The sequence below is a fragment of the Hemitrygon akajei genome, unplaced genomic scaffold, assembly GCF_048418815.1.
Source record: "Hemitrygon akajei unplaced genomic scaffold, sHemAka1.3 Scf000090, whole genome shotgun sequence".
In the NCBI taxonomy this organism is placed as follows: Eukaryota; Metazoa; Chordata; class Chondrichthyes; order Myliobatiformes; family Dasyatidae; genus Hemitrygon; species Hemitrygon akajei.
The window spans coordinates 480,512-497,106 of NW_027331976.1; the positions used below are offsets into that span (position 1 = coordinate 480,512).

Here is a 16,595-nt window from a genome sequence, read left to right on the forward strand (position 1 = left end):
TACCCCCAGTGGTGAAGGGGTGTGATTGAATCCACAGGATGGAAACAGGAAATTGGGGAGAGCAGGGATAATCAGTTGGTGGGGAGGGAGGGGGGATTCACCAGGAGCTGGCATGACCTCAAAGCCTCTGTCTGCATAATAAGGCAATAACAGCTGTGGGGTGGGGCATGCTGTAGGGGGATAAGATAATCCTGGGGAATTTGCCCGAGGGCTTGCTTTCTCTCTCTTTCTCCCACCCTCTCTCTCTTTCTCCTTTTCTCTCTCTATATGTATCTCTCTCTCACTCTCTATCTCTCGCCCCTTTTCCCTGCCTCCTCACTCTCTCCCTCCCTGCATCTCTCGCTCTTACCTCCCTTCCCTTCCCTCTCTCCCTACTCCTTTCCCTCCCCCACTCTATCTGTCCCTTCCTTCCCTCAACCTACCTACCGCTTTACCTCCCTCCTTGAATCCCTCTCTCTCCCTCATCTATCTCTCTCTCTCTAACTATCTATCTATCAATCAGTCTATCTGTCGGTCTATCTATCAATCTATTTCAATCTATCTTACTACCCATCTATCAACCTATCACTCTCTCTCTATTTATCTATCTATCTGTCTGTCTGTCTGTCTGTCTGCCTATCTATCTATCTATCCTTCTATCTGTCTGTTGGTCTCTGTCTGTCTATATCTACCTCTCTGTCTCTATGCCAATCTGACTGTCTATCTATCTGTCTGTCTATCTATATACCTGTCTGTCTGATTATCTATCTATCTATCTATCTAATCACCCCATCCCTCCCTGCCCGGCCACTAATAAATAGGGCGGCTGCCCCTTTAAATCCCATCTCCCGGCCCCAGGGGAGGCGGGCCCCTCCTCACGTCTTCGCCATGGATTGGCCGGACCGGCCGCCGCTCAGCGGCGGGGGTCGGCCGCCGGCATTGTGACGTCATTTTGCCGCACAGCTCTGCTCGTTTGCATGTTTAAAGGGGCCGGCGGCGCGCTGCAACGGCGGGGAAGAGGGAAGGCGGCGGAATTATAGAGACCTGAACCCGGGACACCGGCTGCTTCTGCAGAGGAGATAAAATAACGCGTAAAGCGCCCCACAGGGGTAAATGCAACCGGGCAGAGGGCGCAGTCTCAGCCGGCAGTGACAGAAACGAGATTTAATCTGCATTGAGGAGAGAAAAATAACCCCAGCAAGAAGATGAGGTTGCACATCTGGGCAGCGGTCGCCTGCTCGCTGGTGGCGGCGGCTCTCTGCACCAAAGGTGGGTCCGAGCAGGCCAGGCCGACTAGGGCAAGGCGCAGGGAGATGGGGTGGGGGCACCGTTTCTGGGCAAGTGGAGGTGTGGTGGTGGGGGGATGTTGGGGAAGGCTGCTAGGCCAGGCTGCAGGAGGAGGGGGGACGCGGGGCTCCGCAGGTGCTGAAGGCAGGGAGGCAGCGTGGGAGAGGATGGTTTCTCCAGATGAGGGGGAGGGATGAGGTCTCTCCAGATGTGGAGAGAGGGAAGGTCCCTGCAGAACTGGGAGGGAGGGGTGGCTGTCTCTGCAGATGTGGGAGGGAGGGGCGGACATATCTCCAGATGTAGGAGGGAGAGAGGGATGGATGGTCTCTGGATGTGGGAGGTAGGAGGTTCTTCCAGATGTGGAGAGAGGGAAGGTCCATGCAGAACCCGGAGGGAGGGGTTATCCACCCAGCCAGATGTGGGATGGAGGCCTCTCTAGACGAGGGAGGGAAGTTCCATCAGTTGTGGGATGATGGACAGTCCCCAGATGTGGGGGAGATATGAGAGAGAGGGGGGCGGTCCATCCAGATTTGAAGAGGTGGGATGGAGGTCTCTCCAGCTGTGCGAGAGGGAGGTATGATGCTGGTTTCTCCAGATGTGGGAGAGAGGGGTGGCCTCTCCAGATGCAGCAGAAGGGCTATGTTCCATTCAGCCTGGGAAAGAGAGGATGGAGATTGCTCCAGATGTGGGAGGGAGGGTGAGAGTTCTTTCCAGATGTGGCAGAAGTGTGGTTCATCTGGAAAGAGGGATGGAGGGGTGGTCCTCCCAGACGTGGGAGGGAGGGATAGATATCTCTCCAGATGTGGGAGGTAAAGGCAGGTCTCTGCAAGTATGGCAGAGAGAAGGATGGAGGTATCTCTGGGTGTCTGTGAGAGAGATGGTGTGGGGGTCTGCCCCGTCTGTGGGAGAGGGAGGCGTGCTTCAGTAATATATCTCCTCCTGCCTTGGTTCCTCCCTCCCTCACCCTCTCCTCCTCTCCCTCCCTGTCACAAACTGCACATTTAATTTCCTAAACTTTTAATCACATCTAACCTCCTGCTTCACCTACCCACCCTCTTTCTCTCTCATCTTCCTTTCCCATTCTCCATCTCCCTCTTCTCTGACTCACCCTTCTCCCTCACTACCCCTCATGCTCACTTGCTCTCTACCCCTTTGCTCTACCTCCCCTTCCCTATCCTCTCCACTTCTTTCCTCCCTGTCCCCTCACCCTCCCACTCCCTCCTTCCTTCCTCCCCTTCCTGTCTCCCCTCTCTTTCCTTCTCCTTCTTACTATCTCCCCTCTCCCTCATTCCTCTCCCCACTCTCCAACTCCCACACTCCACTCTCTGTCTCTTCCCTTCCCCACCCCCTCCATCCCTCTTCCTCATCCCCTCCCTTCTCCATTCCCTACCCTCTTCCCTTCCCCATCCCTCCCCTTCCCTTCCCCATTCCCTCTCTCTTTGCTTCTCCATCTCCTCCCTCTTTCCCTGTGCTGTCCCTCTTCCCTTCCCCATCCTCACTCCTTCCCTCATTCCCTCTCTCGCTCACTCTGTCCACCCCCTCCCTCCACTCTGCTTCCCTCTCTCCATTCTCCCTCCTTCCTTCTTTACCCCTTCCCTCTCCACCCTCCCTCCCCGCTTCCTCCTTCCCTCTTCTCCCTCCCCCCTTTTGCCCCCATACCCCTGCCCGTGCACCCCCAGCCAATAAGCACAAGCCGTGGATCGAGGCCGAGTACCAGGGGATCGTTATGGAGAATGACAAGACAGTTCTTCTCAACCCCCCGCTCTTCGCCATCGACAAGGATGCCCCTCTCCGCTACGCAGGTGAGTGGGTGGTCCCGGTGGAGGGGAGGAATTCACTCCAATGGGCAGTGGTAGGGCATGCTGACACTGATGGAAGACACTGGTGGGGGTTAGGTCACCCTGGGTCCTACTTTGGGGGGGGGGGGGGAGTGGTAAGGTGTGGTTCGTGAGGGTCAACAATTGGCGACTGGAGTGGATCCATAAGAAAATGGACTGGATCAGTGAGAATCCGGACCGGATCAGGAAGAAGCTGAACAGACTGAGGGAGAAACTGGACCAGGACAGTGGAAAACACAGGACAATCTGCAGATGCTGGAAATCCAGAGCAACACACACAAAACTCTGGAGGAACTCAGCAGCTCAGGCAGCGTCTGTGGAAAAGAGTGAACAGTCAATGGTTCAGGACAAGAGCCTTCAACAGAACTCTGGTTTAGGCCCGAAACGTTCACTGCCCTCATTTCCCGGATGCTGAGTTCCTCCAGCATTTTGTGTGTGCAGGGCAGTGAGAAGCAGGGGCGGCTCAGAGAGAAGCTGGGCAGGATCACAGTCGCTCTGGACCAGAATAGGGTGATACCAGACCACACCACGGTGATAACGCACTGGAACATGGACGCTGCACAGTATAATTAATACAATGGGCTGGGTCATGGGGCAATCATATGATTATACAGATACCGGACTGGACCCTGGGGCAAACAGATCTGATTATACAGATACCGGACTGGACCATGGGGCAAACAGATCTGATTATACAGATACCGGACTGGACCATGGGGCAAACAGATCTGATTATACAGATACCGGACTGGACCATGGGGCAATCATATGATTATACAGATACCGGACTGGACCATGGGGCAATCATATGATTATACAGATACCGGACTGGACCATGGGGCAATCAGATCTGATTATACAGATACCGGACTGGACACTGGGGCAATCAGATCTGATTATGCAGATACCGGACTGGACCATGGGGCAATCAGATCTGATTATACAGATACCGGACTGGACCATGGGGCAATCAGATCTGATTATACAGATACCGGACTGGACCATGGGGCAATCAGATCTGATTATACAGATACCAGACTGGACACTGGGGCAATCAGATCTGATTATGCAGATACCGGACTGGACCATGGGGCAATCAGATCTGATTATACAGATACCGGACTGGACCATGGGGCAATCAGATCTGATTATACAGATACCAGACTGGACACTGGGGCAATCAGATCTGATTATGCAGATACCGGACTGGACCATGGGGCAATCAGATCTGATTATACAGATACCGGACTGGACCATGGGGCAATCAGATCTGATTATACAGATACCGGACTGGACCATGGGGCAAACAGATCTGATTATACAGATACCGGACTGGACCATGGGGCAAACAGATCTGATTATACAGATACCGGACTGGACCATGGGGCAATCAGATCTGATTATACAGATACCGGACTGGACCCTGGGGCAAACAGATCTGATTATACAGATACCGGACTGGATTATGGAATCACCGGACTGGGTCATGGGGCAAACAGATCTGATTATACAGATACCGGACTGGACCATGGGGCAAACAGATCTGATTATACAGATACCGGACTGGACCCTGGGGCAATCAGATCTGATTATACAGATACCGGACTGGACCATGGGGCAAACAGATCTGATTATACAGATACCGGACTGGACCATGGGGCAAACAGATCTGATTATACAGATACCGGACTGGACCATGGGGCAATCAGATCTGATTATACAGATACCGGACTGGACCATGGGGCAATCAGATCTGATTATACAGATACCGGACTGGACCATGGGGCAATCTGATCTGATTATACAGATACCGGACTGGACCATGGGGCAATCAGATCTGATTATACAGATATCGGACTGGACCATGGGGCAATTAGATCTGATTATACAGATACCGGACTGGACCATGGGGCAAACAGATCTGATTATACAGATACCGGACTGGACCATGGGGCAATCAGATCTGATTATACAGATACCGGACTGGACCATGGGGCAATCAGATCTGATTATACAGATACCGGACTGGACCATGGGGCAAACAGATCTGATTATACAGATACCGGACTGGACCATGGGGCAAACTGATCTGATTATACAGATACCGGACTGGACCATGGGGCAATCAGATCTGATTATACAGATACCGGACTGGACCATGGGGCAAACAGATCTGATTATACAGATACCGGACTGGACCATGGGGCAATCAGATCTGATTATACAGATACCAGACTGGACCATGGGGCAAACAGATCTGATTATACAGATACCGGACTGGACCATGGGGCAAACAGATCTGATTATACAGATACCGGACTGGACCATGGGGCAATCAGATCTGATTATACAGATACCGGACTGGACCATGGGGCAAACAGATCTGATTATACAGATACCGGACTGGACCCTGGGGCAATCAGATCTGATTATACAGATACCGGACTGGACCATGGGGCAATCAGATCTGATTATACAGATACCGGACTGGACCATGGGGCAATCAGATCTGATTATACAGTTACCGGACTGGACCCTGGGGCAAACAGATCTGATTATACAGATACCGGACTGGACCATGGGGCAATCAGATCTGATTATACAGATACCGGACTGGACCATGGGGCAAACAGATCTGATTATACAGATACCGGACTGGACCATGGGGCAAACAGATCTGATTATACAGATACCGGACTGGACCATGGGGCAATCAGATCTGATTATACAGATACCGGACTGGACCCTGGGGCAATCAGATCTGATTATACAGATACCGGACTGGACCCTGGGGCAAACAGATCTGATTATACAGATACCGGACTGGACCATGGGGCAAACAGATCTGATTATACAGATACCGGACTGGACCATGGGGCAATCAGATCTGATTATACAGATACCGGACTGGACCATGGGGCAAACAGATCTGATTATACAGATACCGGACTGGACCATGGGGCAATCAGATCTGATTATACAGATACCGGACTGGACCATGGGGCAATCAGATCTGATTATACAGATACCGGACTGGACCATGGGGCAAACAGATCTGATTATACAGATACCGGACTGGACCATGGGGCAATCAGATCTGATTATACAGATACCGGACTGGACCATGGGGCAAACAGATCTGATTATACAGATACCGGACTGGACCATGGGGCAAACAGATCTGATTATACAGATACCGGACTGGACCCTGGGGCAATCAGATCTGATTATACAGATACCGGACTGGACCCTGGGGCAAACAGATCTGATTATACAGATACCGGACTGGACCATGGGGCAAACAGATCTGATTATACAGATACCGGACTGGACCATGGGGCAATCAGATCTGATTATACAGATACCGGACTGGACCATGGGGCAAACAGATCTGATTATACAGATACCGGACTGGACCATGGGGCAAACAGATCTGATTATACAGATACCGGACTGGACCATGGGGCAATCAGATCTGATTATACAGATACCGGACTGGACCATGGGGCAATCAGATCTGATTAAACAGATACCGGACTGGACCCTGGGGCAAACAGATCTGATTATACAGATACCGGACTGGACCATGGGGCAAACAGATCTGATTATACAGATACCGGACTGGATTATGGAATCACCGGACTGGACCATGGGGCAATCAGATCTGATTATACAGATACCGGACTGGACCATGGGGCAAACAGATCTGATTATACAGATACCGGACTGGACCCTGGGGCAATCAGATCTGATTATACAGATACCGGACTGGACCATGGGGCAAACAGATCTGATTATACAGATACCGGACTGGACCATGGGGCAATCAGATCTGATTATACAGATACCGGACTGGATTATGGAATCACCGGACTGGACCATGGGGCAATCAGATCTGATTATACAGATACCGGACTGGACCATGGGGCAAACAGATCTGATTATACAGATACTGGACTGGACCCTGGGGCAATCAGATCTGATTATACAGATACCGGACTGGACCATGGGGCAAACAGATCTGATTATACAGATACCGGACTGGATTATGGAATCACCGGACTGGACCATGGGGCAATCAGATCTGATTATACAGATACCGGACTGGACCATGGGGCAATCAGATCTGATTATACAGATACCGGACTGGACCCTGGGGCAAACAGATCTGATTATACAGATACCGGACTGGACCCTGGGGCAATCAGATCTGATTATACAGATACCGGACTGGACCCTGGGGCAAACAGATCTGATTATACAGATACCGGACTGGACCCTGGGGCAATCAGATCTGATTATACAGATACCGGACTGGACCCTGGGGCAAACAGATCTGATTATACAGATACCGGACTGGACCCTGGGGCAATCAGATCTGATTATACAGATACCGGACTGGACCCTGGGGCAATCAGATCTGATTATACAGATACCGGACTGGACCATGGGGCAAACAGATCTGATTATACAGATACCGGACTGGATTATGGAATCACCGGACTGGACCATGGGGCAATCAGATCTGATTATACAGATACCGGACTGGACCCTGGGGCAAACAGATCTGATTATACAGATACCGGACTGGACCATGGGGCAAACAGATCTGATTATACAGATACCGGACTGGACCATGGGGCAATCAGATCTGATTATACAGATACCGGACTGGACCATGGGGCAAACAGATCTGATTATACAGATACCGGACTGGACCATGGGGCAAACAGATCTGATTATACAGATACCGGACTGGACCATGGGGCAATCAGATCTGATTATACAGATACCGGACTGGACCATGGGGCAATCAGATCTGATTAAACAGATACCGGACTGGACCCTGGGGCAAACAGATCTGATTATACAGATACCGGACTGGACCATGGGGCAAACAGATCTGATTATACAGATACCGGACTGGATTATGGAATCACCGGACTGGACCATGGGGCAATCAGATCTGATTATACAGATACCGGACTGGACCATGGGGCAAACAGATCTGATTATACAGATACCGGACTGGACCCTGGGGCAATCAGATCTGATTATACAGATACCGGACTGGACCATGGGGCAAACAGATCTGATTATACAGATACCGGACTGGATTATGGAATCACCGGACTGGACCATGGGGCAATCAGATCTGATTATACAGATACTGGACTGGACCATGGGGCAATCAGATCTGATTATACAGATACCGGACTGGACCATGGGGCAATCAGATCTGATTATACAGATACCGGACTGGACCCTGGGGCAATCAGATCTGATTATACAGATACCGGACTGGACCCTGGGGCAATCAGATCTGATTATACAGATACCGGACTGGACCCTGGGGCAATCAGATCTGATTATACAGATACCGGACTGGACCATGGGGCAAACAGATCTGATTATACAGATACCGGACTGGACCATGGGGCAAACAGATCTGATTATACAGATACCGGACTGGACCATGGGGCAAACAGATCTGATTATGGAATTACCGGACTGGACCCTGGGGCAATCAGTTCTGATTATACAGATACCGGACTGGACCATGGGGCAAACAGATCTGATTATACAGATACCGGACTGGACCATGGGGCAATCAGATCTGATTATACAGATAGTGGACTGGACCATGGGGCAATCAGATCTGATTATACAGATACCGGACTGGACCATGGGGCAAACAGATCTGATTATGGAATTACCGGACTGGACCCTGGGGCAATCAGTTCTGATTATACAGATACCGGACTGGACCATGGGGCAAACAGATCTGATTAAACAGATACCGGACTGGACCATGGGGCAAACAGATCTGATTATACAGATACCGGACTGGACCCTGGGGCAAACAGATCTGATTATACAGATACCGGACTGGACCCTGGGGCAATCAGATCTGATTATACAGATACCGGACTGGACACTGGGGCAATCAGATCTGATTATACAGATACCGGACTGGACCCTGGGGCAATCAGATCTGATTATACAGATACCGGACTGGACACTGGGGCAAACAGATCTGATTATACAGATACCGGACTGGACCCTGGGGCAATCAGATCTGATTATACAGATACCGGACTGGACACTGGGGCAATCAGATCTGATTATACAGATACCGGACTGGACCCTGGGGCAATCAGATCTGATTATACAGATACCGGACTGGACCCTGGGGCAATCAGATCTGATTATACAGATACCGGACTGGACCCTGGGGCAATCAGATCTGATTATACAGATACCGGACTGGACCATGGGGCAAACAGATCTGATTATACAGATACCGGACTGGACCATGGGGCAATCAGATCTGATTATACAGATACCGGACTGGACCATGGGGCAAACAGATCTGATTATGGAATTACCGGACTGGACCCTGGGGCAATCAGTTCTGATTATACAGATACCGGACTGGACCATGGGGCAAACAGATCTGATTATACAGATACCGGACTGGACCCTGGGGCAATCAGATCTGATTATACAGATACCGGACAGGATTATGGGGCAAACAGATCTGATTATACAGATACCGGACTGGACCCTGGGGCAAACAGATCTGATTATACAGATACCGGACTGGACCATGGGGCAATCAGATCTGATTATACAGATACCGGACTGGACCATGGGGCAAACAGATCTGATTATACAGATACCGGACTGGACCCTGAGGCAAACAGATCTGATTATACAGATACCGGACTGGACCCTGGGGCAAACAGATCTGATTATACAGATACCGGACTGGACCATGGGGCAATCAGATCTGATTATACAGATACCGGACTGGACCATGGGGCAAACAGATCTGATTATACAGATACCGGACTGGACCCTGAGGCAAACAGATCTGATTATACAGATACCGGACTGGACCATGGGGCAAACAGATCTGATTATACAGATACCGGACTGGACCATGGGGCAAACAGATCTGATTATACAGATACCGGACTGGACCCTGAGGCAAACAGATCTGATTATACAGATACCGGACTGGACCCTGGGGCAAACAGATCTGATTATACAGATACCGGACTGGACCATGGGGCAATCAGATCTGATTATACAGATAGTGGACTGGACCCTGGGGCAAACAGATCTGATTATACAGATACCGGACTGGACCATGGGGCAATCAGATCTGATTATACAGATACCGGACTGGACCATGGGGCAAACAGATCTGATTATACAGATACCGGACTGGACCCTGCGGCAAACAGATCTGATTATACAGATACCGGACTGGACCCTGGGGCAAACAGATCTGATTATACAGATACCGGACTGGACCCTGGGGCAAACAGATCTGATTATACAGATACCGGACTGGACCATGGGGCAATCATATCTGATTATACAGATACCAGACTGGACCATGGGGCAATCAGATCTGATTATACAGATACCGGACTGGACACTGGGGCAAACAGATCTGATTATACAGATACCGGACTGGACCATGGGGCAAACAGATCTGATTATACAGATACCGGACTGGACCATGGGGCAAACAGATCTGATTATACAGATACCGGACTGGACCATGGGGCAAACAGATCTGATTATACAGATACCGGACTGGACCATGGGGCAAACAGATCTGATTATACAGATACCGGACTGGACCATGGGGCAATCAGATCTGATTATACAGATAGTGGACTGGACCATGGGGCAATCAGATCTGATTATACAGATACCGGACTGGACCATGGGGCAATCAGATCTGATTATACAGATACCGGACTGGACCATGGGGCAAACAGATCTGATTATACAGATACCAGACTGGACACTGGGGCAAACAGATCTGATTATACAGATACCAGACTGGACCATGGGGCAATCAGATCTGATTATACAGATACCGGACTGGACCCTGGGGCAATCAGATCTGATTATACAGATACCAGACTGGACCATGGGGCAAACAGATCTGATTATACAGATATCGGACTGGACCATGGGGCAAACAGATCTGATTATACAGATACCGGACTGGACCATGGGGCAAACAGATCTGATTATACAGATACCGGACTGGACCCTGGGGCAATCTGATCTGATTATACAGATACCGGACTGGACCATGGGGCAAACAGATCTGATTATACAGATACCGGACTGGACCATGGGGCAATCAGATCTGATTATACAGATACCGGACTGGACCATGGGGCAAACAGATCTGATTATACAGATACCGGACTGGACCATGGGGCAAACAGATCTGATTATACAGATACCGGACTGGACCATGGGGCAATCAGATCTGATTATACAGATACCGGACTGGACCATGGGGCAATCAGATCTGATTAAACAGATACCGGACTGGACACTGGGGCAATCAGATCTGATTATACAGATACCGGACTGGACCCTGGGGCAATCTGATCTGATTTTACAGATACCGGACTGGACCCTGGGGCAAACAGATCTGATTATGGAATTACTAGACTGGACCATGGGGCAAACAGATCTGATTATACAGATACCGGACTGGACCCTGGGGAAACAGATCTGATTATACAGATACCGGACTGGACCATGGGGCAATCTGATCTGATTTTACAGATACCGGACTGGACCCTGGGGCAAACAGATCTGATTATGGAATTACTAGACTGGACCATGGGGCAAACAGATCTGATTATACAGATACCGGACTGGACCATGGGGCAATCTGATCTGATTTTACAGATACCGGACTGGACCCTGGGGCAAACAGATCTGATTATGGAATTACTAGACTGGACCATGGGGCAAACAGATCTGATTATACAGATACCGGACTGGACCATGGGGCAATCTGATCTGATTTTACAGATACCGGACTGGACCCTGGGGCAAACAGATCTGATTATGGAATTACTAGACTGGACCATGGGGCAAACAGATCTGATTATACAGATACCGGACTGGACCATGGGGCAATCAGTTCTGATTATACAGATACCAGACTGGACCATGGGGCAAACAGATCTGATTATACAGATACCGGACTGGACCATGGGGCAAACAGATCTGATTATACAGATACCGGACTGGACCATGGGGCAAACAGATCTGATTATACAGATACCGGACTGGACCCTGGGGCAAACAGATCTGATTATACAGATACCGGACTGGACCATGGGGCAAACAGATCTGATTATACAGATACCGGACTGGACCATGGGGCAATCAGTTCTGATTATACAGATACCAGACTGGACCATGGGGCAAACAGATCTGATTATACAGATACCGGACTGGACCCTGGGGCAATCAGATCTGATTATACAGATACCAGACTGGACCATGGGGCAAACAGATCTGATTATACAGATATCGGACTGGACCATGGGGCAAACAGATCTGATTATACAGATACCGGACTGGACCATGGGGCAAACAGATCTGATTATACAGATACCGGACTGGACCCTGGGGCAATCTGATCTGATTATACAGATACCGGACTGGACCATGGGGCAAACAGATCTGATTATACAGATACCGGACTGGACCATGGGGCAATCAGATCTGATTATACAGATACCGGACTGGACCCTGGGGCAAACAGATCTGATTCTCCAGATACCGGACTGGACCCTGGGGCAATCTGATCTGATTATACAGATACCGGACTGGACCCTGGGGCAAACAGATCTGATTATGGAATTACCGGACTGGACCATGGGGCAAACAGATCTGATTATACAGATACCGGACTGGACCCTGGGGCAAACAGATCTGATTATACAGATACCGGACTGGACCATGGGGCAAACAGATCTGATTATACAGATACCGGACTGGACCATGGGTCAATCAGATCTGATTATACAGATACCGGACTGGACCATGGGGCAAACAGATCTGATTATACAGATACTGGACTGGACCATGGGGCAATCAGATCTGATTATACAGATACCGGACTGGACCATGGGGCAATCAGATCTGATTATACAGATACCGGACTGGACCCTGGGGCAAACAGATCTGATTATACAGATACCGGACTGGACCATGGGGCAATCAGATCTGATTATACAGATACCGGACTGGACCATGGGGCAATCAGATCTGATTATACAGATACCGGACTGGACCATGGGGCAATCAGATCTGATTATACAGATACCGGACTGGACCCTGGGGCAAACAGATCTGATTATACAGATACCGGACTGGACCCTGGGGCAAACAGATCTGATTATACAGATACCGGACTGGACCCTGGGGCAAACAGATCTGATTATACAGATACCGGACTGGACCCTGGGGCAAACAGATCTGATTATACAGATACCGGACTGGACCCTGGGGCAAATAGATCTGATTATACAGATACCTGACTGGACCATGGGGCAAACATATCTGATTATACAGATACCGGACTGGACCATGGGGCAATCAGATCTGATTATACAGATACCGGACTGGACCCTAGGGCAATCAGATCTGATTATACAGATACCGGACTGGACCATGGGGCAAACAGATCTGATTATACAGATACCGGACTGGACCATGGGGCAATCAGATCTGATTATACAGATACCGGATTGGACCATGGGGCAATCAGATCTGATTATACAGATACCGGACTGGACCATGGGGCAATCAGATCTGATTATACAGATACCGGACTGGACCATGGGGCAATCAGATCTGATTATACAGATACCGGACTGGACCCTGGGGCAATCAGATCTGATTATACAGATACCGGACTGGACCATGGGGCAATCAGATCTAATTTACAGATACCGGACTGGAACATGGGGCAAACAGATCTGATTATACAGATACCGGACTGGACCATGGGGCAAACAGATCTGATTATACAGATACCGGACTGGACCCTGGGGCAATCTGATCTGATTATACAGATACCGGACTGGACCATGGGGCAAACAGATCTGATTATACAGATACCGGACTGGACCATGGGGCAATCAGATCTGATTATACAGATACCGGACTGGACCATGGGGCAATCAGATCTGATTATACAGATACCGGACTGGACCATGGGGCAAACAGATCTGATTATACAGATACCGGACTGGACCATGGGGCAAACAGATCTGATTATACAGATACCGGACTGGACCATGGGGCAATCAGATCTGATTATACAGATACCGGACTGGACCATGGGGCAATCAGATCTGATTATACAGATACCGGACTGGACCATGGGGCAAACAGATCAGATTATACAGATACCGGACTGGACCATGGGGCAATCAGATCTGATTATACAGATACCGGACTGGACCATGGGGCAATCAGATCTGATTATACAGATACCGGACTGGACCCTGGGGCAAACAGATCTGATTATACAGATACCGGACTGGACCATGGGGCAATCAGATCTGATTATACAGATACCGGACTGGACCCTGGGGCAAACAGATCTGATTATACAGATACCGGACTGGACCATGGGGCAATCAGATCTGATTATACAGATAGTGGACTGGACCATGGGGCAAACAGATCTGATTATACAGATACCGGACTGGACCATGGGGCAATCAGATCTGATTATACAGATAGTGGACTGGACCATGGGGCAAACAGATCTGATTATACAGATACCGGACTGGACCCTGGGGCAATCAGATCTGATTATACAGATACCGGACTGGACCATGGGGCAATCAGATCTGATTATACAGATACCGGACTGGACCATGGGGCAAACAGATCAGATTATACAGATACCGGACTGGACCATGGGGCAATCAGATCTGATTATACAGATACCGGACTGGACCATGGGGCAATCAGATCTGATTATACAGATACCGGACTGGACCCTGGGGCAAACAGATCTGATTATACAGATACCGGACTGGACCATGGGGCAATCAGATCTGATTATACAGATACCGGACTGGACCCTGGGGCAAACAGATCTGATTATACAGATACCGGACTGGACCATGGGGCAATCAGATCTGATTATACAGATAGTGGACTGGACCATGGGGCAAACAGATCTGATTATACAGATACCGGACTGGACCATGGGGCAATCAGATCTGATTATACAGATACCGGACTGGACCATGGGGCAATCAGATCTGATTATACAGATACCGGACTGGACCCTGGGGCAATCTGATCTGATTATACAGATACCGGACTGGACCATGGGGCAAACAGATCTGATTATACAGATACCGGACTGGACCATGGGGCATTCAGATCTGATTATACAGATACCGGACTGGACCATGGGGCAATCAGATCTGATTATACAGTTACCGGACTGGACCCTGGGGCAAACAGATCTGATTATACAGATACCGGACTGGACCATGGGGCAAACAGATCTGATTATACAGATACCGGACTGGACTTTGGGGCAAACAGATCTGATTATACAGATACCGGACTGGACCATGGGGCAAACAGATCTGATTATACAGATACCGGACTGGACCATGGGGCAATCAGATCTGATTATACAGATATCGGACTGGACCATGGAGCTACCCAAATGGATCTTGGGCACAGTGGACTGGAACATGCGGATACCAAACTTGAATAATGGAGATATTGAACTGTCTCATGGAGATGCCAGCTTGGATTATGGACAAACTGGACTGGATTATGGAGATGGAGGACCAGATTGTGGAGATACCGGACTCACAGACACGAGACAATCTGCAGATGCTGGAAATCCAAAGCAACACGCACAAAATGCTGGAGGAACTCAGCAGGTCAGGCAGCATCTGTGGAAAAGAGTAAACAGTCGACATTTCAGGCTGAGACCCTTCATCAGGACAGAAGAGAAAGGAGAGAAGTCCGATTAAGAAGGTGGGGGGAGTGGAGGAGGAAGTACAAGGTGGTGGGTGATAGGTGAAACTGGGAGAGTGGGAGGAGGTGAAGTAAAGAACGGGGAAGTTTGATGGAAGAGATAAAGGGCTGGAGAAGGGGGAATCTGATAGAGGGTAGTAGACCATGGGAGAAAGGGATGGGGCAGGAGCACCTGAGGCAGGCGATGGGCAGGTAAGGAGATGAGGTGAAAGAGGGAAAAGGGAATTAGGAATGGTGAAGGGGGTGTGGGCAATTACCAGAAGCTCAAGAAATCGATGTTCATGCCATCTGGTTGGATGCTACCCAGACAGAATATAAAGTGTTGCTCTCCAGCCTGAGTGTGGCTTCATCACGACAGTAGAGGAGACCATGGACTGACATGTCGGAATGGGAATGGGAAGCAGAATTGAAATGGATGGCCACTGGGAAATCCTGCTTTTTCTGGCTGATGGATCGTAGGTACTCGGTGAAGCAGTCTCCCAATTTTCATTGGGTCTCTCTGATATACAGGAGGCCACACCAGGAGCACCGGATACAGTAGATGCCCCAACAGACTCACAGGTGAGGTGTCAGCTCACCTGGAAGGACTGTTTGGGGCTCTGAATGGTGGTGAGGGAGGAGGTGTAG

At 49.7% G+C, this 16,595-nt stretch overlaps 1 protein-coding gene across 1 annotated transcript in view; it reads left to right on the plus strand.

Moving 5' to 3' along the window:
- The first annotated feature begins 937 nt into the window (after positions 1-937).
- The window catches only part of LOC140722827 (calsyntenin-3-like), a 357,884-nt gene continuing 342,226 nt past the window's right edge, over positions 938-16,595 (plus strand). Inside the window, 2 exon segments of the mRNA XM_073037480.1 lie at positions 938-1,248; positions 2,946-3,068. Of these exon segments, the coding sequence (XP_072893581.1) occupies positions 1,185-1,248; positions 2,946-3,068 (187 nt within the window). The 5' untranslated portion in view covers positions 938-1,184.